Source organism: Chiloscyllium plagiosum, chromosome 23, assembly GCF_004010195.1.
Source record: "Chiloscyllium plagiosum isolate BGI_BamShark_2017 chromosome 23, ASM401019v2, whole genome shotgun sequence".
Lineage (NCBI taxonomy): Eukaryota > Metazoa > Chordata > Chondrichthyes > Orectolobiformes > Hemiscylliidae > Chiloscyllium > Chiloscyllium plagiosum.
Window position 1 is genome coordinate 4,149,281 of NC_057732.1, and position 27,869 is coordinate 4,177,149.

At 43.1% G+C, this 27,869-nt stretch overlaps 1 protein-coding gene across 2 annotated transcripts; it reads right to left on the reverse strand.

Moving 5' to 3' along the window:
* Positions 1 to 27,615, reverse strand: cradd (CASP2 and RIPK1 domain containing adaptor with death domain). 2 transcript variants are annotated; one of them, XR_006315037.1, is made up of 3 exons: positions 26,613 to 27,615; positions 10,547 to 10,960; positions 1 to 3,055 (listed from the first exon to the last, which is right to left on the reverse strand). XR_006315037.1 is itself a non-coding variant. In XM_043713334.1 (2 exons), the coding sequence occupies exons 1-2, from the start codon at positions 26,914 to 26,916 to the stop codon at positions 10,650 to 10,652; spliced, it is 615 nt and encodes a 204-aa protein (XP_043569269.1). In that variant the 5' UTR covers positions 26,917 to 27,615; the 3' UTR covers positions 9,537 to 10,649. The 2 variants fall into 2 exon arrangements, 1 of the variants encoding a protein (XP_043569269.1); XM_043713334.1 differs by lacking the exon at positions 1 to 3,055 and having other exon boundaries at positions 9,537 to 10,960.
* Positions 27,616 to 27,869: the final 254 nt, after the last annotated feature.

The window sequence follows — 27,869 nt, forward strand, 5'->3', positions numbered from 1 at the left end:
AAGCTAGGCCGCAAACCCTACCGTTCAACCATTTTACAGGGAGATGAGGACAAACCTCAAATATTCTTTCCGTCTTCTGTGAGTCAGCCCTTAGATGCATGTTTTTCCACATTTTACTATGAACTAAAGGGCAAAGATTTGGGTGTGTTTGGTGTGGCATGGCAATTAAATAAACAAATTTGCACGTCTGTTTGTTCCAGATGAGTCACCCAATTTACCAAAAATATGTTAAAGGACCAAGAGAATCATTTCACACACTGAAAGATATCCTCATCTACAGCTTTAGCAAAAGATGCTGTGATTCATGAAACCTAGATCCCATCTGTACTCCCATTTTTAAAAAGCCCATCGCAGTCTTTGTAGAGAAGGTGCATTGGTCAATATGTATCCCTCATCCCAAGAGTTTTGTAATATCTCAAGGTTAAAAAGGTTCTCCAAAAATGTCAGCTTTCTTTTTAAGTTTTAATACTAGATTGGTACAATATTGGAGCACTCTTTTCTCTAATAGAAATGCAATTAATAACCATTTACTTTGTGAAGTTATGATGTCAGGTGATATGCATTGGAGTTTGACAATGTTCCAATAGGGGAGGCCATTCAGCTCAGTAACTCTGGGCCAGCTCAGTAAGAAAGATGTATTTGATCCCAATCACCACCTTTAACTCTATAAATGTTGTAGGCCGGTAGTTCCTAAACTTTATCCCACTATGACTCTTTTTGAGGCTTGAAAATTGTTACAACGCCTTAGTCAGCAGATGACCTATGACAGTAGGGTGGAGAAGAACATTACAGCGCAGTACAGGCCCTTCGGCCCTCAATGTTGCACTGACCTGTCATATCAGAGAAAGAACCATTGCAGCCTCAGAGCTTAAAACACCACATTTCTAGCTTGCCACTGTACTTGGGGTCCCAGCCCCCATATTGCAAGGCCATGTTGTAGGTTGTCCACACTGATCATTACCCATAAATCCATCCTTACAAAGCTAGTTGAGAATGTCTGAAGGCTCCGTCATCACACTGCGCGTGTGGGACCCTCACAGAGCCCGGGACCCAGGTTTGATCCCAGCCTTGGGTGACGGCGTGGAGTTTGCACATTCTCCGTTTCTGCAGGATACTCCAGCTTCCTCCCACAAAGATGAGCTGGTTAGATGGGTTGGCCATACTAAACTGTGTGCAGTGACTAGAGACATGCAGGCTAGATGGATTAGCCATGATAAATGCTATGGGGATTGGGTGAGGGCTGGATCTGGGTGGAACATTCTTTGGAGGCTCAGTGTAGACTTGATGGGCTGAATGACTTCTTTCCACACTGTGTTGGGATTCTATCTGCAATACACATTTCCCAGAGAGGTGCTGGAGGCCAAGTATACATAGCTCAAACTATAGCTCGAGTTGATCATCTGCTACCCCTTTCTCTATTAGAGAAGCCAAGGCTATCACCATTCTAAAATATTCTACCCTTGAATCTTTAATCATCGATCTTATTGAGTTCAAGATAGTTAGCAGGTGGAGAATAGGTTTGAGTGTGCAACACACAATTAGAAACCAGGATTCTGGTTCAGATTCAGAATCATTTTTTAAAATTCATTCATGGGTCATAAAGTGTCACTTGTAAGATCAGCATTTGATGTCCATCACTATTTACTCAAGGTGAGTTGAGTTGCATGCATACACCCAAGTCCATCTGATGCGAGTATTCCTCTTAGAAATCCATGCCTAAGGTTTTGACTCTGTTGAGGAACGATTGTTCCACGTTAGGATAATGTGTGACTCAGGGAATAATATATAGGTGGTGGTGTTCCCATGCATCTGCAAGCTCTGCCCTCTTGGATGGTAGACATTGTGGATTCTGAACGTTCTGTTGGAGTCATTGATAAATTGCCACAAAGTACCTTGTAGATGGTACACACTGCTGCCACAATGGAGGAAGAGAATGCTTAATGTCTTAAATGTGGTGCTAATCAAGCAGGCTACTTTGTCCTGGATGTGTGAAGACTGCACTCATCCATGCAATTGGAGAGTATTCTATCACACTTGTGACTTGTGCCTTGCAGATGGTGAACTGAGTTTGGGGTCACAGAATTTGCAGCCTTTGACCCGCAGTTGTAACCACCATATTTACATGGCTAGTTCACTTCAGTTTCTGGTCAATGCCAACTCCAGGACGATGACGGAGTGAAAGGCTACTCTACACTGTCACTTTAAGATTCATACTTGATGTCTTTCTGGGAAATCTATGTTACACTTTGTCCAACATCATTTAGCCCTCAATTCAGTGTATACCCTAACATCATTCACCAATGATTGATCCATATCCCTAATCCAAACTCCATTTTGAGAAGTTCAGTTGAACTAGGAGACATGAAGAAATCTTGGCAAGAATCTCTCACTGGGTTTGTGCTCCCCCACAATTTATCACAATGTTTCCCATTCAGTGTGATTGGATCCAAGCTTGGTTAAGCTCAGTCCATGATTTCTGTGCAACTTTTAAAATTTCCTCTGCCCAGAGAAGCAGCGAGAATGTGGAACTTGCCATCAAATGGAACAGATAAGGTCAATAGTACAAATTAAATTAAGGAAAGTGCACAAGGGAGAAAAAAATAAGATTAGGAGGATTACACTTTTATTGGCAAGATAAACTAAATAGAGGAAGAGGAGGCTCCTATGAGGTATAAACACCACATAGACTGTTCTAATCAAAGGTCAACAACCTGAATAAGTTAACTGTCTCTCTCCCCACAGATTCTGCCAGACCTGCTCATCATTTTGTTTCCATCACAGCGCAGACCAGTTGGGCCAAATGAAGTCTTTCAGAGTCACAGTTTATACAGAGTATAAAATACACAAACGGATTGTTCCGCGTCCACTTTCTTAAATTTGATGCATTCCAGCAGATTATCAAAGGGGAAAGCAATTAGGTTATCCAACTTCTGCGTGTGCAATCAGTAATCCATTTCCAGGCAGAATTCCAGTCCCATATCTCGAGGTATCTGGGGAACAGCCAGCCTTGCAGTGATTTCCAAGAAAGCAGCTGATGAACTTTTCAAGGTTATTCCTGGAAACATTCAATAGGACACTTGCTGCTGAAGCATTTTTTTTAATTTAGACAAGCACGCTAAGGGTGTGGTTTGACAACAGATTGTTAGCTTCCCGCTAAATTAACTTTCCAGCTGCTATTGTGTACTCTGAGCTAATGCCACACATGTCAACTCACACACCATGCAGTGTGAATGCCAGTGGCCATTCGTCCTGTTGACAATTGAGACACAATTCTGGAGAATGTTTTCAACTGCTGAATTAAGACAGATGCCACATTTCCAGTTATAGCAAATGCATTTTCCATCTGTTAAGCAAAACTAAAAACACTAGCATGTGACAGTTCAAGGAGCAGTGCATCGAAGGGAAGAAAATCAGAGCAAGAGGACAGTAGAAAGATCAGCATCACAGCTGTGCCCCTGAGGAACTGCCTTTGTTAAACTCCTGGCAAAGACTTCCATAGCAAGTCATCTGGACTAGTTGTGCCTTTTCAATCAGTTCTTTCTCTTTTTGCATTTCTGAGGCTCTTAAATCCATCTGAATCCACAACTTAAACCTGTTTATTTTGATTACTGGAGAACTTTTCAACACAGTCCCTTCCCCATGCTTCTCCAAAAAAAGACATGTTTTTGTTTTGCCCAGTAGACTAATCTCATTCTCTCTTGCATTTCAGACTGTCAAGGAAGCCCCATGGCGAGCAATGTTCAGTGAGACTATCCGAACCTCACTGCAAATGGTCCATCTTAGAAAGAAAGACTGGTTACAAAAAGATTAAGAACAATATGTAACAGGTAGGGGATAGGGGCTCAAAATCCATGATTACAGCAATTATAAAAGGGGGGTGGGGGAAGAGAAGCAAGAAGCAAAACATAAGGTCAAAGGTTATTTCCCAGGGGCCTAACAGTTTTTGGAGCAGAGCAAGGTTTGAGGCAATAAGATGAAGGGGAAGGTGTAGGCCTCAGGCCATTAGATGGGAAACATAGAAAACAGAAGCAAAAGTGGACCATTCAGCTCTTCAAATATTTAGTATCATGGCTGGTCATCCAATTCTGTTCCCTTTTTCCCACCTTCACTCTATACCCTTCAACCCTTTAGCCCTAAGAACTACATTTAACTCCTTTTTGAAAACATTCAATGTTTTGGCCTCAACTGCTCTCTGTGGCAGAAAATTCAACAGGCTCGCCACTCTCTGGGTGAAGAAGTTTCTCTTCATCCCAGCTCATATCCTTAGCCTTTGTCCCATCTGGGCTCTCTGGTCACCGGGAATATCCTTCCTATGTGGACCCCATCTAGAACTGTTAGAATTTTATAGGTTGCTATGAGATCTCCTCTCATCTTTCTGAACTCCAGTGAAAATCGATTCAGCTTCTCTTCATAGCAAGTGCTACCATCCCAGGAATCAGTCTGGAAAATCTTTGCTGCACTCTCTCCATAGCCAGAACATTCTTCTTCAAATAAAAGGAGAGCAAAACTGCACACAATACTCCAGGTTGATCTCACAAAGGCCTGTACAATTGCCACAAGATATCCTGCTCCTGTACTTGAATCTTCTAACTATGAAGACAACATACCATTTGCCCTCTTCACCACATACTGCAGCTCGATGCTTACTTTCTGTGATGGGTTTACCAAGACACCCACATCTCATTTAAACTCCCCCTTTCCCAATCTTTTGCTGTTCAGATAATAATCTGCCTTCCTCTTTTTGTTAACCTCACATTGTCCACAGGATTGCTTACCTCAGTTGTCTGAACGGCTGGTTTGTGATGCACACTGATGCAGATAGCGTGAGTTCAATTCCTGAACTGGCTGAGGTAACCATGAAGGACTTTGCTTTTCCATCCATTCCCCTCATCAGAGGGGTGGTGATGCTCAGGTTAAACCACCACCAGTCAAATCTCTTTAATGAGAAAGCAGCCCTATGATTCAGTAGGACTGTGACAACTTTATTGAATAGAGTGGAGCAGGTAAGAAGGGCCTGAATAGCTTACTCCTGCTACTGTTTTCTATGCTTCCCATCCACTGGCATGAGGCCTCTGCCTTTTACTCCATCTGCCATGCATTTGCCCACTCACTCAAATTGTAAAAACCACACTGAAGCATCTCTGCATCCTCCTCAAATCTCATCCTTATGTTTAGTTTCCTCATGTAGATCATTAACGTATTATGAATACCTGGGATCCAGGCGTGAAGCCCTGTAATACCACAGGCCTGCCAGTTGAAAAAAGACCAACTCTCTATCCATATGAGTACATCACCTTCTATCCCATGCATTTTTAGTTAAATGCTAATCTTTTATGTAGGCCTTCTCACTAGTTCAAGCAAAACATATCCATTGACTCTCCCACATCAACTCTACTAGTCAAGCGTGATTTTCCTTTTGTAAATCTATGCTGAACCTGTCTGATCCTGTTACTGATATCCAATGAAGGAGGGAGGGTAATGAAAAGAGCCTTTGAGAAATATCCCTTGATTGATCAGGTGAATGGGTGTGGGGTAAAACACGAGGTTCTGAAAAGCCACCATTCTTCAGCCCAATGCATCACAGAAAATAGGAGCAGGCACAGGCCATTTGGTCCTTTGAACATGATTTTGTCATTCAATAATGTTATGACTGATTTGATTGTGGCCTTAGAACCACTTTCCTGCTTGTCTACCATAAGTCTTGAGTCTCAACATTTAACCAAAAACATGTCTAATGGAAACTTTGATGGCATGGCCACCAGTGATTTCTGGGAAAGAGAGTTTCGAAAAGTAACAACCCCCTCAAGAAATTTTTTCTAGTCCCTAGTCTCAATGGGAGATCTCTTATTTTGAACCAATATCACCTTGTTCTATATTCCTCCATTAGGAGAAGTATCCCTTCAGAATCCACCCCAAAAATAACCCACAAAGTACGTTTCAATATGTTTCAATCCTCTACAATTTGCCTAACAATGTAATAGGTCCAAAGCGGATGCTATATCCCTCACCCTGCACTCATCCCTGGAACATCTGGACAACAGGACAACTTAGTCATAGAGATATACAGCATGGAAATAGACCCTTTGGTCCAACACATCCATGCCAGTCAGATATCCTAACCTAAAAAAGGTCCCATTTGCCATCATTTGGTTGCCCCTTTGGTCCCTTTTAAATTTTCCCCTCTCATCCTAAGCCTATGCCTTATCGTTCTGGACAACCCTACCCTGGGAAAAGGCTTTGGCTATTTACCCTATCCATGCCCTCATGATTTTATAAACCTCTAAGTTCACCTCTCAGCCTCCAACGCTCCAGGGAAAACAGCCCCAGCCTACTCAGCCTCTCCCTACAGCTCAAATCCTCCAATCCCTGCAAATCTTTTCTGAACCCTATACCTTTTAAAATGTTGCAATTGTATCAGCCTCTATATTTTCTGAACTTCATGAAACAAGGAATTTCTTGGAAAGCACGTGGTTTCAGCTGGCAGTTCAACTTCTTTGCTGGAGGTCACCTGACTGGTTTATTACTACACCTTCCAGGCAGTTGGAGGTTATGGCTTTAAGTTGAAGGAAGCCCAAATGTCAGGGTCCTCCGCTGTTGTTTCTGAAGCGCTCTTGCTACAATCCAGTGTGAATCACACTGTCCTTTTAGACAGCAACTAAAACACCCATAGCTTTCTTTGACTCATTGACTACAGCTCTGCCTTCAATACCATTACCCCCTCCAGACTGAACTCAAAACTCCGTGACCTTAGTCTCTTCTGCAACTGGATCCTCAGTTTTCTGCTCAAGACACCACAAGCAATAAAGATAAACAACTGCACCTCCTCCAAGGCTGTGCCTTCAGCCCTCTATTGTGCTCCCTATACACCCACTATTAGAGTCATAGAGTCATAGATTACTGCCACATACCAAACGAAAACCATCTACAAGTTTGCTGACAACACCACTGTAGTGGAACGGCCATCTAACAATGATGAGTCAAAATACAGAAGGGAGATAAAGGGCTTAGTGATGCGTGCAATGACAACCACCTCTCAACTTCAGCAAAACTAAAGAACCGATCATTGACTTCAGAAAAAAAAAAGAACATGCCCCCATCTATATCAACAGAACTGAGGCTGAAAGCGTGGAAAGCGTCAAGTTCCTCGGACTGACAATCTTTCCTGGACTTTTGGGCGGCACGGTGGCACAGTGGTTAGCACTGCTGCCTCACAGCGCCTGAGACCCGGGTTCAATTCCCACCTCAGGCGACTGACTGTGTGGAGTTTGCACGTTCTCCCCGTGTCTGCGTGGGTTTCCTCCTGGTGCTCCGGTTTCCTCCCACAGTCCAAAGATGTGCAGGGTCAGGTGAATTGGCCATGCTAAATTGCCCGTAGTGTTAGGTAAGGGGTAAATGTAGGGGTATGGGTGGGTTCGCTTCGGCAGGTCGGTGTGGACTTGTTGGGCCGAAGGGCCTGTTTCCACACTGTAATGTAATCTAATGTAATGTAATGTAATCCAATATTCCCACATAAATGTGATGGTCAAGAAGATGCAAATGTCTCTTCTTCATCAGATGGCTCTGGAAATTTGGCATGACCATAAGGATCCTCACCAACTTCTATAGATGCACTATCGAGAGTATACTGTCGAGGTGCATATTGGCCTGGTATGGGAGCTGCTCTGCCCAGGCCTGTAAAAAACTACAGAAGGTGGTGTGCACAGCCCAGAACATCACAGAAGCCAACCTTCCATCCAAGGACTCCATTTACACAGCTTGCTGCCACAGAGAGGCTGACAACATCATCAAAGACCCATCTCACTCTAGTAAAGCTCTCCTACAACCTCTTCTGTCAGGCAGAATATACAGAAGCCTGATCACATGCAGCAGCAGTTCAGGAATAGCTTCTTCCCAGCATTATTAGACTGATGAATGGACTCTCTAGCCTCAACCAGTGCCATTATTGCCTAGCTTGCACCCTGTGCAATGTAACCTGTATGCCTCAGTCTAAGTCTTTTTGATCTGTACATTCTTGCTTACTGTGGTTCTGTTCGCCGAGCTGGATGTTTTTGTTGCAAACGTTTCGTCCCCTGTCTAGGTGACATCCTCAGTGCTTGGGAGCCTCCTGTGAAGCGCTTCTGTGGTGTTTCCTCCGGCATTTATAGTGGCCTGTCCCTGCCGCTTCCGGTTGTCAGTTTCAGCTGTCCGCTGTAGTGGCCGGTATATTGGGTCCAGGTCGATGTGTTTGTTGATGGAGTTTGTGGATGAGTGCCATGCTTCTAGGAATTCCCTGGCTGTTCTCTGTCTGGCTTGCCCTATAATGGTAGCGTTGTCCCAGTCGAATTCATGTTACTTGTTGTCTGCGTGTGTGGCTACTAGGGATAGCTGGTCGTGTTGTTTCATGGCTAGTTGATGTTCGTGGATGCGGATCATTAGCTGTCTTCCTGTTTGTCCTATATAGTGTTTTGTGCAGTCCTTGCATGGGATTTTGTACACTACATTAGTTTTGCTCATGCTGGGTATCGGGTCCTTCGTTCTGGTGAGTTGTCTGAGTGTGGCTGTTGGTTTGTGTGCTGTTATAAGTCCTAGTGGTCGCAGTAGTCTGGCTGTCAGTTCAGAGATGTTCTTGATGTACGTATTCTTGCTTACTATGATCTGCTTGTACTACCTGTAAACAAAGCTTTTCACCATACCTCGGAACATGTGACAATAAATCAATCAAAGATCACCTTTCATTCTTTTGAACTCCAATGAGTAAAGGTCCAATCTGCTCAATCCTTCCTCAAAAGGCCAACCTTTTACCTGAGGAATAGGCCTAGTGGCCTTTCACTGAACTACCACAGGGATTAAAGATAGCAAAACTGTTTTAAGTTAGAGCTGAGTCAAGTCATAGCTAAGCCCATGTTTTCCAAAACATATGTCTGTGGTGCATGATCTATTGACAATGCGCACTATTATATATTAGGTAAAAACAATGACTGCAGATGCTGGAAACCAGATTCCCTCCTCTCATTTATCCCTCCCCCCTTCGGGCACTCTGCCTGTATTCCTGATGTAGGGCTTTTGCCCAAACGTCAATTTTACTGTTCCTCAGATGCTGCCTGAATTGCTGTGCTTTTCCAGCACCACTAATCCAGCACTATTATATATTGCCAAACTAGTATATGATAAGAGCCAGACTGAGAGATCCTATCTTTATTTTACAAGGGCAGTGCCTGCCAAAGATAAAACATCATCTCACCCCTCAGTCCTGGAAACATTAAAAACAATTATATTTTTAAAATGTTTTACATTTTGATCAACTCAACAGAATATACTTTCAAATGTAAAACATGGAATTGCCAGCACTGAAACTGGTCATTTGGCCAAACTCACTGGAGCAGTTATTCCCCCAACAAGCCTCTCCTTTTATCTGATCCTACCTGAACATGACAAACAGCATCTGAGGAACAGACTATTTGCTCTGCCATTTGCTCCTGATAAAGGGCTTTTGCCTGAAATGTCGATTTTCTTGGTCTTCGGATGCTGCCTGACCAGCTGTGCTTTTCCAGCACCACTCTAATCTTGACTCTATTCTCCAGCATCTGCAGTACCCACTTCTGCCCATTTGCTCTGCCATTCAATAAGAACACGGCTGACCTTCCAACTCAATTCTTTCTTACATCCTATAGGTGTTGATCCCCTGAGACAACATAAATCTAGATTCTCAGCTTTAAATATACTCAACTGATGGAGCATCGACAATCCACTGAGGTCAGAACTCCAAAGATTCACAACCTTCTGAGTGAAGAGATTTCTTCTCATCTTAGTTCTAAGTGATCATTCTCCCTTATCCTGAGGCTGCTCCCATGTTCCAGATTCCCTAGCCAGGAGGATATAACCTCCGAATATCCATTCCATCAAACCCTTTCAAAATTTTGTATACTTCAATAAGATCATCTCTCATCCTTCTTAACTCCAGAGAATATAGACCTAAGTTACCCACTGTTTCTCATCAGAGAGCCATCTCACCCCAGGAACCTTCACTGAGCTCCCTCCAATGCAAGTACACACATCCTTAAACGTACCAGTCTCACAGCACTGAAACAGACCCTTTAATCCAACCAGTCCATGCCATGCATAATTCCAAATTAAACTGGTCCCACCTGCCCACTTCTGGTCCACATTCCTCCAAACTATTCCTATTCATGTATTTATTAACATCTTTTAAACGCTGTAACTGTGTCCACATCCAACACTTTCTCAAGAACTTCATTCCACACATAAACTAGCCTCTGTATAAAAACCTTTCATACCCAGCAAATCCTGGTAAATCTCTTCTGAACCCTCTCAGCTTAATAATGTCTGGCCGGTTAATCTTGCTAAGAGGCTCAAAGCCCTAACAATACATCATGGAAAGAGATGTAATTCTTTGAAAAATTGCCATTTTTGTTTATCACTATTTCACAAGTTTTAAATGATAGTTAAAGAGAGGAACCAAAAAACATTATGCTATACTGTAGAAAAATTGTACCTTGTCCCTACATTCTGAATTATTTCTCACTGAAAATAATATCTCTCCTCTCACCATTTGATAGGTAGAAGGAGGAACTGTCTCCTCGCGGTGTCTCTACAATTCAGATTGGACACCAACTGCACAAGGCACCATGCGATTTTGAATGTTTAGATGGTCAATGGTCATCCTGAAATATTTTAACTATTAATCCAGGGTCTGTGTCAGCTAAAATCAGACTGTTGGTCAAATGCTGCACAGTCGCTTGTTTCCCGAAGCGCTTTTTCCACAGGATAAAGGCGGCCAAGATCTGCGCTTGGAGGTTATGTAGGTGGTTCATTTTACATCGATAAAGATCTGGCTCTTTTAGTCCAAGATCCACCATCACTCGCTCCCATTCTGGTCCCAGGTGGCTGGAAAGTTGGTTTAACTGCTTATCGGTAGGTACGCTGTTCAAGATGTGGTCTGAAATAGGTGGCCGTGATTCATCTGGAAAAGAGACATCAATTAATCTCAAACTCATTTCTTCACAGACATAGTGATCTCTTTCATAGGTACAATCACACAAACACAACTTTGATTTGCCATTCAGTTAAAACATGAGGCCAACCCCAGGATGTTCCACGGCACTTTTCAGTCAATGAAGCAACCATTGTTACAATGTAGCAAGGGTATGAAATTTGAGCACAGCAAGCTCCCATAGACAGCGATTTTAAAACAAAAACTGACCAAATTTAGTAAAATGCATGCTTTCCTGCACCATACAGGTTGGAATGCTCCAAGTAGAATCTCCAATATCCCCTCAATGAACATGTGATCTTACCCAGTGTGACATTGCTGTCCCTTTAAGGGGTTATTTTGCTCTTTGTTTTGAAGTCAGGTTGTAAGGCTTAAATGTCAAATTATCTCTAAGAAAGTAAACAATTCATGAGGCCTTGGGGATTTTTTTAAAGTTGGAAGAATGGAAGCAGCCCGGATGTGGCTTGCTTTCACAGCCCAGACTTTTTAGTTTTTAGGTTTAGTTTTAAACAGAACCTTTTGGGGGTCTGAAAAGAGTTGGAAGCTTCAGTGAATGTCTCCGAGCTGCTAGTTTCTCCGAATTTTGCTCTTGATTTTATTTCCTCCTGGATTAGAGAACTGCGTGTGAGATTCCATGTCTGAACTTGCCTTTTCACCAAGGGGCGCGTTAACTATTGGATGTTACTATTTTACAACAGTAATAGGTACTGTATATTATTATCTGGTTACGTTTTCCAATAGAGTCATAGAGATGTACAGCATGGAAACAGACCCTTCGGTCCAACTCGTCCATGCCGACCACATATCCCAATGCAATCTAGTCTCATCTGCTAGCACCTAGCCCATATCTCTCTTAACCCTTCCTATTCATATACCCATCCAGATGCCTTTTAAATGCTGCAATTATACCAACCTCCACCACTTCCTCTGGCAGCTCATTCCATACATGTACCACTCTGTGTGAAAAAGTTGCCCTTAGGTCTCTTTTATATTCTTCCCCGCGCACTCTATACATATGCCCTCTAGGTCTGGACACCCCCATCCCAGGGAAAAGACTTTGTCTATCTATCCTATCCATGCCCCTCATAATTTTGTAAACCTCTATAATGTCACCCCTCAGCCTCCGATGCTTCAGGGAAACCTGCCCCAGCCTGTTTAGCCTCTCCCTATAGCTCAAATCCTCCAACCCTGGCAACATCCTTGTAAATCTTTTCTGAACCCTTTCAAATTTCACAACATCTTTCCGATAGGAAGGACACTAGAATTGCGCACTATATTCCAAAAGTGGCCTAACCAATGACCCGTCCAGCTGCAACATGACCTCCCAACTCCTGTACTCAATACTCTGACCAATAAAGGAAAGCATATCAAAAGCTTTCTTTACTATCCTATCTACCTGCGACTCTACTTTCAAGGAGCTATGAACCTGCACTCCAAGGTCTTTTTGTTCAGCAACACTTCCAAGGACCTTACCATTAAGTGCATAACTCCTACTAAGATTTGCTTTCCCAAAATGCAGCACCTCACATTTACCTAAATTAAACTCCATCTGCCACTCCTTAGCCCATTGGCCCATCTGATCAATCCTGTTGTAATCTGAGGTTAATCTTTTTCACTATCCAGTACACCTCCGATTTTGGTGTCATCTACAAACTTACTAACTATATCGCTTATGCTCATCATTTACATCATTTATGTAAATGATGAAAAGTAGTGGACCCAGCGCCGATCCTTGTGGCACTCCACTGGTCACAGGCCTCCAGTCTGAAAAACAACCCTCCACCACCACCCTCTGTCTTCTACGTTTGAGCCAGTTCTGTATCCAAATGGCTAGTTCTCCCTGTATTCCATGAGATCTAACCTTGCTAACCAGTCTCCCATGGGGAACCTTGTCAAACGCCTTACGTCCAAAAATCCATATAGATCACATCTACTGCTATGCCCGCTTCAAGTCTCTAAATTCTTCTTTTGTTTGTATTTTAACTACAGTGTTTAAATAAGTTGTGTTTTGTTTAACATCAAGTAGTTTGACCAGTTGCATTGCATCTGGAACACGGCTTCACATCTACCTTTAAAATAAGAAAATGTTAGGAGCTAGGCTATCTTCTTAAAATATTTGAGGGGGTCTGGTCTGGTCCATAACACCAACCAGAAGCCATTATGAAGGTGACCAGCACCCAAGTGATATGAGAAAAGAAGACAAGCTTCAGCTAGCCATTACGAGATTTAATAACAGAACAGACCACATGATCCCTTGCTGTTGCAGATCTGAAGTCACATGAAGGCCAAACTTGGTAAGAATGACCCAAAAGAACATTAGTGAACCAGATGGGTTTTTACAACAATTATCTGTTATAGTCACCATTTCCAAGATTCCAGATTTTTATTAATTTAAAATCCACCAATTGGGTTGTGGCAGATGAACCTATGTTGCCAGAGCATTAGTCTGGGCCTCTGAATTACTAGATTTTTGTCACTCATTCTCAGAATGAGGGAGCCAGCATTTATTACCCATCCCTAATTGCCCAAAGGGCAATTAAGAGTTAACTACATTGCTGTGGGTCTAGAGTCACATGTAGAATAGGCCAGTTAAGGATGCAAGTTTCCTTCTCTAAAGGAAGTTTTTCCCACTCTTAATTCCAGGTTTTTAAAAATTGATTTCAAATTCTATCATTTTCCTGGTCACCAAAACATTACCTGGGTGTCTGGATTAATAATCCTACCGGGCCAATGTTTAGGGACATTACTACTACACCATCATTTCTGTGATCGGGTCCAAAGACTACTTGACACACCACACACTAATATATCAATAAACCACTCCTATTTATCAGTGCAAAGAGGAAAACTTGGCCAAATTGAAGTTACAACGTTCTTCATCCTCCCCCGCACTCATAAATGTCTAGCACTATGCAAGATCAGAATTAACAATGTGTTTTATGTTTACTGTTCAACTCGCCAAGAAAAAGTGTTTTTCAGATTATATGATGCTGATTTACTGCCAGTGTTAACAAAACAGATGAATTTTATTATGGTATTAGGGATCTGTTTTTTCACGAAGCAGCTAAGTGTGTTTCAATAAAATTACAAGTCTCCCCAATTAGGCTTTTGTTTGAAAGGCTAGACAGAACAATATTTTCTTCCAGACAGAACCAGAACCTCAACCCTGAGGGTTCAAGGGCAGAGGGCAGTAGAGACTAGCCATAATAATGAGACCCTATGTGTCATCTATCACACTCACCATAAACTCCACTCAAATACAATTTTCATGTGCATTTTCTTTCCTCTTTCCCTTGGAGTTAGTAAGGAATGCTGATGCTGAAAGTCAGAGTCGATAAAGTGTGGAGCTGGGAAAAGTACATCCTTTGTAGGATACGTAGAACAGTCCCTCTTCCATAGCTACACTGGCATCATTCCCCACCTTTTCCTCTGCTACATTGATGACTGTATCAGCACTGTCACATGCTCCCATGAAGAGCTCTAACAGTTAACTTCACCCACACCCTCCACCCTGACCTCAAATTCACCTGAACCATCTCTGACACCTCCATCCCCTTCCTGGATCTCTCGGTCATCATCGCTGGCAACCAACTCACACTGACATCACTCAAATCCACTGACTCCCACAGCTACCTCGACTACACCTCCTCCCATCTCCCATCTGCAAAAATGCGATCCTATACTTCCAATTCCTTCGCGTCTGCGATATCTGTTCCCAGGATGAGCGATTCCACTCCAGGACATGCCAGATGTCCTTCTACTTCAAGGACTGTAAATTCTCCTCTCCAGTGCTCAACAATGCCCTCAACCGCATCTCCTCCCTTTTCCACACCTCTGCCTTCAAACAAAACCCTCCAACCACAACAAGGATAGAGTCCCCCTGGTCCTCACATACCACCCCACTAATCTCCAAATCCGGTTCATCATCCTCTGCCATTTCCACCAACTGCAGGCTGACCCAACTACCAAAATGATATTTTCTCCCCACCTCTATCCATTTTCACCAGGGACTGTTCCCTCCCTCATTAGATCCACACTTCACACCAACCTCACCTTCACACCTGGCACCTTTGCCCCTGAGGGCACAACATCTGCCCTCACACCTCCCCTCTTATTTCCTTCCAAGACCTCAAAGAATTATTGCAAGTTCAGCAGAGATTCACTTGCATTTCCTCTAACCTGATTTATTGCATCTATTGCTCCCTATGTGGTCTCCTCTACATCGGAGAGACCAAGCGCAAACTTGGGGACTGGTTCAGGTGTCATCTATGGTCTGCATGCTCCAATCAACCCCACCTTCCAGTTGCCAGCCATTTTAACTCCTCTTCCCACTCCCCTGACAACTTGTCCATCCAGGGCCTCCTCCGCCATCAAAATAAGGCCGTGCACAAACTGGAGGAAGAACACCTCTTCTTCCGCCTCGGGGGCTTACAACCATATAGCCTTAACATAGAATTCACCCGCTTCCAAACCTCCCCACCTCATCCCAGGTCCAGCCCTCCCTTTCTACCCCACCCCCTTGACCTGACCTAACCTGTCCACCTTCCTGTCCTGACCAATCACAATCACCTCCTACCTGCATCCACCTATCACCATCCCTCCAACCTTTTCTCAGCTCCTCTCCATTTATTTCTCAGCCCCTTTCCCCCTCCCCCAGTCCTGATGAAAGGTCCTAACCTGAAACATCGACCCCCCCCGCCCCTCTGATGCTGCTTGACCTGGTGTACTTTTTCCAGCTCCACACTTTATCTTCCTCTTCTCCTTCTCCTGCAAATCCTTATTCTCTGAAGAATTAGCTCACTTAGGAAGCTCAGTGCAGTAAGGTCCTTCCTTACATGCTACATCTGATAAAACTGACAGACTCTGATTACCATACCAGATAGGCAGGCACACAGGATTTTGTAAAACTAATCCATGCTGATTAAAGTGAAAATCTATGTTCTGCCTTCAAGGGAAGGTCACAGCTCACATCTCACAGAGAAAAAAATCTCAATTCATATTTTCCAGGGCTGCAAATTCCTGTCATCTTCCACAAGGTTATACAAAATGCACTATATCTTCTAGGTTCAATAGAGGTTAACAGAGTGTAGTGTGTGCAAGGATAGCTATCTTTCTGATCTAATGAAAAGAGTCTTGTAAACAAAATCTAGTTCACTTTATGTCTGCAACTAGTTAGGTTTACAAGAATACACTCTCCATTATTACAAAGACTATTAGGAGGACCTAGCCTTAGGTCTGTCTCCCATAAGATTCTACTTTACCCTCCTATCAATAAATTGGTAGATTCTGCCTTTTCTTTACAAAGCACTATAAAAGTATTTACCAGCTGTTGCTTCAGCTTTTATTGTTTAAATACTTCCATGCTTTAGAAAGAGATCAAGGTGAATATGACCCATTCTGGTGTGTGAATCTCTGAATGTAAAGTATATAAAGCTTCTTTTCTAGAATATGATGACCCCACAGAGAAAAGCTGCTTGCAGCATATCTTTAGTGTGAATTGTAAAGCTTCCTGAAGCATCAAATGAACTTCTGTAACCTGTACAGACAGTTTGTCAACCAAGGTTTCCTATCTGAGGAAACAAAGAACTGCAGACGCTAGAGTTCTGAAATAAAAAAAGCAGAAACTGCTGGAGAAGCTCAACAGGTCTGGCAGCATCCAAGCATAAAAAGGTCAGAGGATTGTCAATATTAACTCTTGTTTTCTCTCCATAGTTACTTTGACCTGCTGAGTTTTGCCAGCAATTTCTGTTTATGTTTGTTTCCTATAAATTATGTCTTACGATCTTATACTCCACAACCACCTGAAGAAGCAGTGCTCCAAAAGCTGGTGCTTCCAAATAAACCTGTTGGACTATAAATGGTGTTGTTTGATTTTTAACTCCTTAAATCTTCAAATGTTCCTATTGTTTTCCTTTACCCCTTGGTCAGCAATATACTAACTGCTGTACTCCAAATTATGTATAGAAGTGTATTTATTTATTCAGCTTCTAAACAGGATACCAAGTCAAAAGGCATTTGATATGAGAAGTGTCTTCCCCCACATGCTCAATTTGTATTCTGAGAATAAATCTTCCAGGAATTATTCTGTGGTTTCCTAACGTGAATAGGTATTTTATCTTCTGTAAAGATGTTTATTCTGCAGTAATGGCAGCTCTCCCACACTTTGCTGCTGCTCTTTCCACACTTTGGTAGCCGATATTGCAACCTCTTATGCTTTTAATAGAGTCTTCTCGGAAAAATTAAAATCAGGAATTGCTGAAAAAAACTCAGGTCTGGCAGTAGACAATAGACAATAGGTGCAGGAGTAGGCCATTCAGCCCTTCGACCCTGCACCGCCATTCAATATAATCATGGCTGATCATTCCTCATCAGTATCCTGTTCCTGCCTTATCTCCATAACCCTTGATTCCACTATCTTTGAGAGCTCTATCCAACTTCTTCTTAAATGAATCCAGAGACTGGGCCTCCACTGCCCTCTGGGGCAGAGCATTCCACACAGCCACCACTCTCTGGGTGAAGAAGTTTCTCCTGAGCTCTGTCCTAAATGGTCTACCCCGTATTTTTAAGCTGTTTCCTCTGGTTCGGCACACACCCATCAGTGGAAATATGTTTCCTACTGCCAGAGTGTCCAATCCTTTCATAATCTTATATGTCTCAATCAGATCCCCACTCAATCTTCGAAACTCAAGGGTATACAAGCCCAGTCGCTTCAGTCTTTCAGTGTAAGGTAATCCTGCCATTCCAGGAATTGACCTCGTGAACCTACGCTGCACTCCCTCAATAGCCAGAATGTCTTTTCTCAAATTTGGAGACCAGAACTGCACACAGTACTCCAGGTGTGGTCTCACCAGGGCCCTGTACAGCTGCAGAAGCACCTCTTTGCTTCTATACTCAATTCCTCTTGTTATGAAGGCCAGCATGCTATTAGCCTTCTTCACTACCTGCTGTACCTGCATGCTTGCCTTCATTGACTGGTGTACAAGAACACCCAGATCTCTCTGTACTGCCCCTTTACATAAATTGATTCCATTGAGGTAGTAGTCTGCCTTCCTGTTCTTGCTACCAAAGTGGATAACCATACATTTATCCACATTAAACTGCATCTGCCATGCATCTGCCCACTCACCTAACTTGTCCAGGTCACCCTGTAATCTCCTAACATCCTCATCACTTTTCACCCTGCCACCCAGCTTTGTATCATCAGCAAAATTTGCTAAAGTAGCTGCAGAGAAAATGGAGAGTTAACATTTCAGATCCAGTGATCTTTCTTCACTGGATTCAAAATATTAACTCTGCTTTCTGATGAGCTTTTCCAGCAATTTCTGACTTTGTTTTGGATTTCCAGCATCCACAGATTTTTTTTTCCCTTCCCAAGGGATTTCAGGCTTACGTTGTGAAACTGCCCAATGCTGATGAACACAATTGACAGAGCTTGAAACATCCCCAGCTCTCTAATTTGTTATAGGAGTTTCTGCCTTGGCCCTATTAGTTGTTTTATTTTCTGGCCATGCTATGACGACGATGCCCAATTGGAGCCACAAGCTTATTTTGGAATTCCTACCCTTTTGGTCTGAATTAATATGCCATGTCAAGTTTCTACTTTGTACCAGCAATTTAAGTTTGGGTTTACCCAATGTCTGGTTGGTTCACTAGCTGAAGACTTAATCAGGAGCACTCCCAGAAATCACCATCTTCTACTCCAGCTGAGACCTCTGTCCTGAAGCTGCAAACTTCTTCTGAGGCAGCTATCAGGTCTGTAACATTCTCCCTTGATCTCTCAAATATTTTGAACTTCAGAATGCCCAGAACTAGGTGGACAAGATACGTGTGACTCAGGGAGTAGGTATCCCAAATGGACATTAATCAATGCTACAGTCCCCTCACAGACTGTGATTAGATTAGATTTCTTACAGTATGGAAACAGGCCCTTCGGCCCAACAAGTCCACACCGACCCTCTGAAGAGTAACACACCCAGACCCATCCTATGCTAAATTGCACAGACATTATGGGCAATTTAGCATGACCTATTCACCTGACCTGCACATCTTTGGATTGTGGGAGGAAACTGGAGCACCCGGAGGAAATCCACGCAGACACGGGGTGAACGTGCAAAATTCACACAGACAGCAGCCCGAGGCTGGAATTGAACCCGGGTCTCTGGTGCTATGAGGCAGCAGTACTAACCATTGAGCCACCATGCAACTTACAAAAATATAGTATTCAAATTCCACCATCTGCCATGGCAGGATTCGAACCCCAGTCCTCAGAACATTAGCTGAATTTCTGGATTAATTGTCTAGCAATAATACCATTCCTGGAAGTGGGGATGCTCTAGAATCTAGAGTGTGAACAAACCTCAATCTTTCACGTAACTCCAGGGTAATTCTCACACCAGGGCTTGAACACAGCAATTTAGGCCGACACAGCTGTGCACCGCTGAGAGAGTGCCATGTCATCAGTGATGCTGTCTTCCAGACAAAACGTTAAACTGCTTGCTCAGGTGGATAAAAGAGATTGTGTGGTACTATTTCAAAGAAAAGCAGAGGACAGTTGGCTACGAATGTTGCTAAGGAAGTGCTATCCAATCGGAGGAACACATCAAACAACAGAAATTTTGTTTTGGGTCCCCACCGTAATCAGGTTACATCAGCAACTCCTCTTGACAAGTACTTGCAGCTGTTTCCTCACACCTTTTCATTACATCATTTCATTATGGATTAAAGACACTGTTCAAAACATAATAATCTTAGAAGATCCATCATTCGTAACCATACCTGAACATGAATCCACTGTGAGAAATTCATCTTTTATTGGGACTTCATCTTATATTGGGACTTCCTGTTACAGGCCAAATAAATGGGGTGTCAATCAACTGCAACCACTCTTATACTCCAAAGTTACTCTGTACAACACCTCCCTACCATGATCTCCATGTTAATGTAGAACATTAACAAAGTAAGGCAGTGGTATTCTCAAATATTTATTCCCCAAACAACAGCAATTTTAAAAAAGGTGCATTATTTGGTTGCTCTTTCTGGAATTTTGCCATCTACAATTGGCTTCCAACATGTCAAAGTTTTTTTTACTAGCTATGAAGTGTCTCAGGGTAAGTGAGGTGTGGAGGCACCAGGTAAGTGCAAGTTCTGCTTTCTAATTCTCCCTTGTGCATGGTACAACTAGAAGTGTCAAAATGTTCTACCACTTAATACTTGAGAGTAAAACTTGTTCTTTCTGGCATTAATGTTGAATGTATTGACACCATTATCTGCTGGCTAAAGGGTTAATATGTCCACTCAAATAGCTAAGAGAGGAACATTACCAAAAGAATTAAACATCTGACAACAGATAAACCTCTACACATAAGCAGCTATTTTTGGCAACAAAGGAAGCTGACATATCTGTGGTACTGAGATGATAACATGAGGGCATTTATTTAATCAGAGCCAGGAATGCATGGGCTGGGAGAGAAATGTTGGCCAAGAAAGTGAGAGAACAGCCAGCACTTCTGCGGTGTCCTGCAACCTGAGACAGAAAGCCAGTTCATTTTGTCACTAATTATGATATTGTGGAATTTTAGCTTTCTTCCACAACTTTAATTATCTGTTGGTAAATTGAATGATGCCAATTGAGCTTAAAAATTATTTTCCCTCGTAAGGCCATCCACAGACAATGGAGTCAGTCTCACTGTGAAAATGCAAGCCCGATTGTTTGATTCACTAGTGAACCAAACTGGAGAAACCCAGCCTTGTATAATGGGAAGGTGGTGCAGTGCTATAGCTGTTAGATTCCCGAGAGCACTAGCTCATAAGCAGCACTCTTACCTTGGAGTCAAAAGGTTAAGAGCTCAAGCCTAATTCCAGACACTGAAGCATAGATTTCAGAACACAGTATACAGTATTGAGGGACTGCTATACTGTCAGAGGTGTTGTGTTCATTGATGATTAAAAATACTTGGCTGAAGTGCTTTGGGACATTCTAGGAGTCATTTACAATTGCCTTCACCTAAGTATTATGGAGTCCCTACAGTATGAAAGCAGTATTCAATCCATAGAGGTCACACCAACTCTCCAAAGTGTGACCTCAACCCCCAACCCTATCCCCCAACGCACATTTCCCATGACTAACCCACCTAGTCTGCATAATCCCTGGACAATGTGTGCAATTTAGCATGGTCAATCCACCTAACCTGCACATCTTTGGAGTGTGGGAGGAAACCTGAGCACCTGGAGGTAATGCACAAAGACACGGGGAGAACCTCTGCATACAGTTTGCACACAGTCGCCTGAGGGTGGAATTGAATCCAGGTTCCTGGCGCTGTGAGGCAGCAGTGCTAACACTGAGCCACCATGCCACCTGGTATGTGCCAAACTGTTTTACAGCCCAAATTATTTTTAATGTTAAGTGACTTTTAGATCTTAAGGCATAGGAGAAGAAGTAGACTATTCAGCTCATCAGTCTGCTCTGCAATTCAATGAGATCACGACTGACCTGATAATCCTCTGTATTCTGCCTTATTCCTATATTATTGATTTAAAAATCTGTCTCTTTCAGCCTTGAATATATTTGATCTTACAGCCTCAACAGTCCTCTGTGATGCAGAATTCCAAAGATTCACTAACTTCTGGAATAAATTCATCTCTGTCTAAAATGTGCAACCCCTTATTCTGAGATCATATCCTCTGGTCCTAGATTCCCCGACAAACAGGAGCAAACTTTCCACATCTACCCCATCAAGCCTCCTAAGAATCTAACACTTTTCAATTAAGTCAACTCTCATTGTTCAAATCTCCAAAGAGTGCAAGCCCAACTTGCTCAATCTCTGCTCATAAGAAAAGCCTGGTATCAGTCTAATGAACCTTCTCTGGACTGCCTCCAATGCTGTTATACCTTTTCTTATTTAAGGGAACCAAAACTATCCACAGTAGTCTAGATGTGGTCTGATGACAGCCTTGTGTAGATTTAGCAATACCTCCCCTATTTCAGTACACCATTCCCTTTAAAGTAAAAGGCTAACATATCATTTGCCTTCGCTCTTACTCACTGAATCTGGATGCTAGCTTTTTGTGATACATGTCATTGAGTCGTAGTCATAGAGATGTACAGCACGGAAACAAATCCTTCAGTCCAACTTATCCATACCCAAACTAATCTAGTCCCATTTGCCAGCACTTGACCCATATTCCTCTAAGCCCTTCCTATTCGTATATCCATCCAGATGCCTTTTAAATGCCTCCACCACTTCCTCTGGCAGCTCATTCCACACACGCACCACCCTCTGCGTGGATAAGTTGCCCCTAGGTCTCTTGTATATCTTTCCCCTCTCACCCTAAACCTATACCCTCTAGTTCTGGACACCCGACCCCAGGGAAAAGACTTTGTCTATTTATCCTATCCATACCCCTCATAATTTTGTAAACCTCTATAAGGTCACCCCTCAGCCTCCGACACTCCAGGGAAAACAGCCCTAGCCTATTCAACCTCTCCCCATAGCTCAAATCCTCGAAACCTGGCAACATTCTGGTAAGTCTTTTCTGAACCCTTTCAAATTTCACAACATCCTTCTAATAGAAAGGAGACCAGAATTGTATGCAATATTCCAAAAGTGGCTTAACCAATGTCCTGTACAGCCGCAACATGACCTTCCAACTCCTGTACTCAATGCTCTGACCAAGCATACCAAAAGGAAATCACACCAAACACCTTCTTCACTATCCTATCTACCTGCGACTCTGCTTTCAAGGAGCTATGAACCTGCACTCCAAGGTTTCTTTGTTCAGCAACACTCCCCAGGACCTTACCATTAAGTGTATAACTCCTGTTAAAATTTGCTTTCCCAAAATACAATACCTCACATTTATCTAAACTAAACTCCACTGCTTCTCCTCAACTCATTGGCCCATCTGACCAAGATCCCGTTGTAACCTGAGGTAACCTGCTTTGCTGTCCACTACACCTCCAATTTTGGTGTCATCTGCAAACTTACTAACTATACCTCCTCCATTGGTCCCCAAATCTTCCTGAGCTTTCTGCGATCTTTCCCGATTTCAATAATATTCAGCTTCTCTATTCTTCCTGCCAAAGTATGTAACCAAATTTTCTCACACTATATTCCATCTGCCAAGTTCTTGCCCACTCACTCAACCTGTCTATATCCGTTTGCAGACTCTGAGTCATCCTCATTATTTGCCTCCCTAGCTATTTTTGTGTTATCCACAAACTTTGCGGTAGTACATTCATTTCCCTCATCTCAGTCATTAACATTTTGGATTTGAATTGAAGGAAATGTGCAGATAATTTCCATACAACAACACTGCACAAACAGCAATGAGGTATTGTTCAATACATACTGTCTTTTTTGGTAGTGTTGATTGATGGATAAATATTTGCCCAGAACACCAGGGAGTTCAGCTCTTATTTCACTACAAATAATATGTCACAATCAGAAACCTCAGTGCAGAGCGTCACAGCCAACAACTTCTAAATGCCTCAAATGTGCAGTTGTTTGAAAATTATCAGATAAACAGATCACTTTGATAGTGGGAAACAGGTACTAGGATTACTTTCAGGTTGCAGCTCAGTCCCTGGAAGGAAATAGTTACCAACCTGGGATTTAGACCTTGTCATGAAACATCTCCCGTTTACGAATCACAATGAGCCCTCCCCTTTTGAAGTTGGACAGTCTTCCTGGGGCCCAAAGCTGCACTGTTCAAAATGGCCAGCTTCACAATTTTTGGTCTGTTTCCAATTCCATTATTGGCAGGGCCCAAAACATTCAGTCCCTCTAGTCCTGCCCTGCGCTTCATGGCAATTGGTTCTGTCCAATGCTGGACTCAGTCCCATATATTCCAGTTTGTCCATATTTCCCAATTTTTCATTTTACAATGAGGATTGCCAGAATAAGACATACCCCATTAAAACTGAGAACATGCTCTTCACGAATTTTCACATGCAGCTCCTCAAAACTCTAGATGGAACTGTTCAACATACTGGTGAACTGAGAAAAGACACAAAGGACGGGTGGGTCCCAAGTTGATTTTTTTTAAACTTACTTTGTAAAACAGACCATAAGGCACAAAATAAGACAGCAAATGAATATGGTCTTATTTTATTTACTGCCTAGTCAGTCACCCATTATAATCTGACTGGCAAACCTTAACTTCTGGTCAATGCCTAAACCACCTCCCAAAGCTTGTTTGAACTATTCTGAAACTTGAGTCTTCAAGGTTTGTTGGCACAGAAAGTTTTGCTGTTCTTTTTTAATCCTGATTCAATCCTTGACTAATGATTATGAGAAGAGCTGCTGATTAATCTCACTAGTCCTGAACACCTTAATAACTAACTCCTACCGTTCTCCAAAGGAGCACTGTATTCCCAATTGGTATGAATGATCGTTTGGACTGATTTCTACTATCCCTGTTGCTGTTACGATCTGCTTGGCCATCAGAGAACATTGACAAAAGCATCGATATAATCAGTAGAAAGCACAATCATTCACATGCAGACTGTCTTAAAATAATGACAGTGACAATAATGCCCATGCTAGATGGACACAGTTGCTATTGTTTAACTTCAATAACAAATTTCAGGCAAAGAACTTCAAATAAATACAATGTCCAAAGGAGTATCGTCAAATTAAATGTGACACCAAGCCACGTACACAGATATTAGGGAGACCAAAAACCCAGTCAAAGAAGTAGGTTTTGGGGATTATCGTAAAGGAAGAGTGAGGGAGAGAGATTTAATAAGAGGATTCCTGAGTTTAGGGTCTGGATCGTCCACTCCACAAAAAGTGGAGCCAAAAATAATGGAGATATTCAGAAGATCAAGAACTATCTGTGTGGATATTTCAGAGGCTTTGACAATGAGGGAAGGTTGCAGGTCTAGGATGGGGTTAGGCAATGGAGGGGTTTCTAAACAAGGATGAGAATGTTCACATTGTTGCTTGACTGGGAGTCAGTGTAGGTCAGCAGTAATGGGAGAATGAAATTTGGTGAGAGTTAGGATACAGTCAGCAGATGTTTGTGTAGGTGGAAGACGAGTGGTCAACCAAAACAGCTTTGAAATAATCAAGTGCTGAGACACCAAAGGCACATCAGCAACAGATGATCCAAATCAAGGAAGGAGTTGATCCAAAGGGAGGAAGTGAGTGGTATTGTTGATGGTGTGGATATGGGGTAGGGTGGTCATGGGTATTCAATACGAGAGAATTTAACAAGCTTCAGATTCAGGCTCAGACAGTTGCCAGAGTGTGTGATGGAGTTACTGGCAAGTTTGTAACAGGGACTGAAGATAACAGTGGTGATGTTATATTCGTTAGTGTTAGAAATATTAGCTCATCTAGTACTGGATATTGGAAAAACGTTAAATTTGGAAACAGTGGAGTAGAGGAGTCAAGAACATGAATGATCAGGTAGGACTGGGGTTGTGCCACAGAACATGTGAAAACTAATGCACTTCCATGTGATAATCATAAGTGGCATGGATAGGATAAATAAACAAAGTCTTTTTTCTGGGGTGGAGGAGTCCAGAACTAGAGGGCCTAGGTTTAGGGTGAATGGGGAAAGATGTAAAAGAGACCTAAGGGGCAACATTTTCACGCAGAGGATGGTGCATGTATGGAATGAGCTGCCAGAGGAAGTGGTAGAGGCTGGTACAATTGCAATGTTTAAGAGGCATTTGGATGGGTATATGAATAGGAAAGGTTTGGAGGGATATGGGCCTGGTGCTGGCAGGTGGGACTAGATTCGGTTGGGATATCTGGACAGCATGGACAAGTTGGACCAAAGGGTCTGTTTCCGTGCTGAACACTTCTTTGACTTTATGTTAACTTCCACCTCCAACTGTCTCAGGTGGTACCCTCCCTGCACCCCCACCCATCTGAAATATTCTTCTCACTGAAAAACTATCCTGTTGAAAGAAAATGCACCATTGGTTTAATACTTGCAGCCTCAGCATTGTTAACTAAGGCTTTCAAATATCAAAAGATATGACAAGACTGAATGAATCTCTTTCAAGTTTTTAAGGGTTAGATGATAAAAAAGATCACAAATAGTGTTCATCAATAATTATGATAAAATTAATAAAATGGTGTGGGAAAGTAATTTTGACCAGTAGAAATCCAGACATTTAGTTTAACCCAACCACACCACTTTTTAAATCATCATTATAGGCTGCACATTGGAATAATGTTGAAATGGTTTGTCAGATGAATATAAGGCACAACCAGAAGTGGCTCCATTCTTTCACTCCCAAAGGAAATTTACTTGGTATAATTCTTTTTAAAGGACTTGCACTAAAACAAAGTATTATTTAACAGCACAGAGAGACTGCAGAGTGCTGCATTCTACAAATTGACGTCTTGATGCATGAATCACAAAGGCTTAGTATGTAGGTACAGCAAATAGTTAGGAAAGCAAACTAATTTTGGGGTAATGGGGGTGTACAGTACTGGGGGTGTGAGGGTAATGGGGTAATTTTGGGGTAATGGGGATGTTTGGGGGTGTGAGGATAATGGGGTACCGGGGGTGTGGGGGTAATGGAGGTGTTTAGGGGGTAACTGAGGGTAATGGGGGTGTACAGTACTGGGGGCAGCGGTATTTTGGGGGTAACTCGGGCTCTAACCTTCCTCTCCGGCCTCCCTCTCCTCCTCCGCCCGCTCTTCCTCCTCCAGCCGCCGGTGGAGCCACGGAAACTCTTCCCGGAGAGAGAGCGCGAAGGCGGCGAAGGCCCGAGGCCCGCGGCTCGGGAGATGGTCCAGGAGCATGAGGCCGCGGCGGATACTGACCGGCTCCGCCTGGATCTCCTCCAGGAAACTCTGGCTCAGTACCCGCTCCTGGTACAGGAACTGAACCACCAGCTCGACCCTGAGCTGCTCGGCCAGCTCCAGGCGCAAACTCCTCAGGATACGGCGGTGCTTCTCCTCCATGGCGCCTGCCCGCCGCTCCTCGCGCCTCAACTCCCGCTTCCCGCCTCCCGCCGTTACTCACAGTTTCCGACACTCCTTACGCCATTACTCCCAATTTCCGACACTCCTTACGCCATTACTCCCAGTTCCCAAAGCTCCTTAAGCCATTACTCCCAATTTCCGACGTCCCTTATGCCATTACTCCCGGTTTCCAAGCCTCCTTACACCTTTAATCCCAGTTTCCGACGTTCGTTACACTATTACTCCCAGTTTCCGAAACTCCTTACACCTGCTGCTCCCCCTTTTCTGACATTCCTTAAATCTGTTGCTTCCACCTTCCGAAGTTCCTTACTCTATTACTTCACCGTTATGATGCTCCTTGCACCACTACTCCCAGTTTCCAAAGCTCCTTACACCTGCTGCTCCCCCTTTTTCTGACATTCCTTATGCCTGACCTCCCAACTGATTAACATGAAAATGAATTCCATTCCACCCCCACGGTCACAAACACTTAACTCTCCCACTGCCCTTGTTCTCTGCACACGCCTCAGATCCTCTCATTCTCTAACCATTTCGAGCCATTTTTTATTTCAAAATGATTACCAGCTCTCTCCCCTTCTGAACAGGAGAGACCCAGGTCCCAAAGGAAGGGGCTGGCCCAACCAGTCCCCACCAACCCTCCGAAGAGTAACCCACTCAGACCCTCTCCCCTCTGTCTAATGCACCTAACACTACGGGCAATTTATCATGGCCAATTCACCTGACTTGCACATCTTTGGACTGTGGGAGGAAACTGGAGCACCCGGAGGAAACCCACGCAGACACGGGGAGAATGTGCAAACTCCACACAGGCAGTCAACCAAGGTTGGAATTGAACCCGGCACCCTGGTGCTAACCACTGAGCCACCGTGCCGCCTCTTATTTCAAGCCGTCATGCACACTTTTCAAACTGTTCAAAGATGGAATGTCCTGCT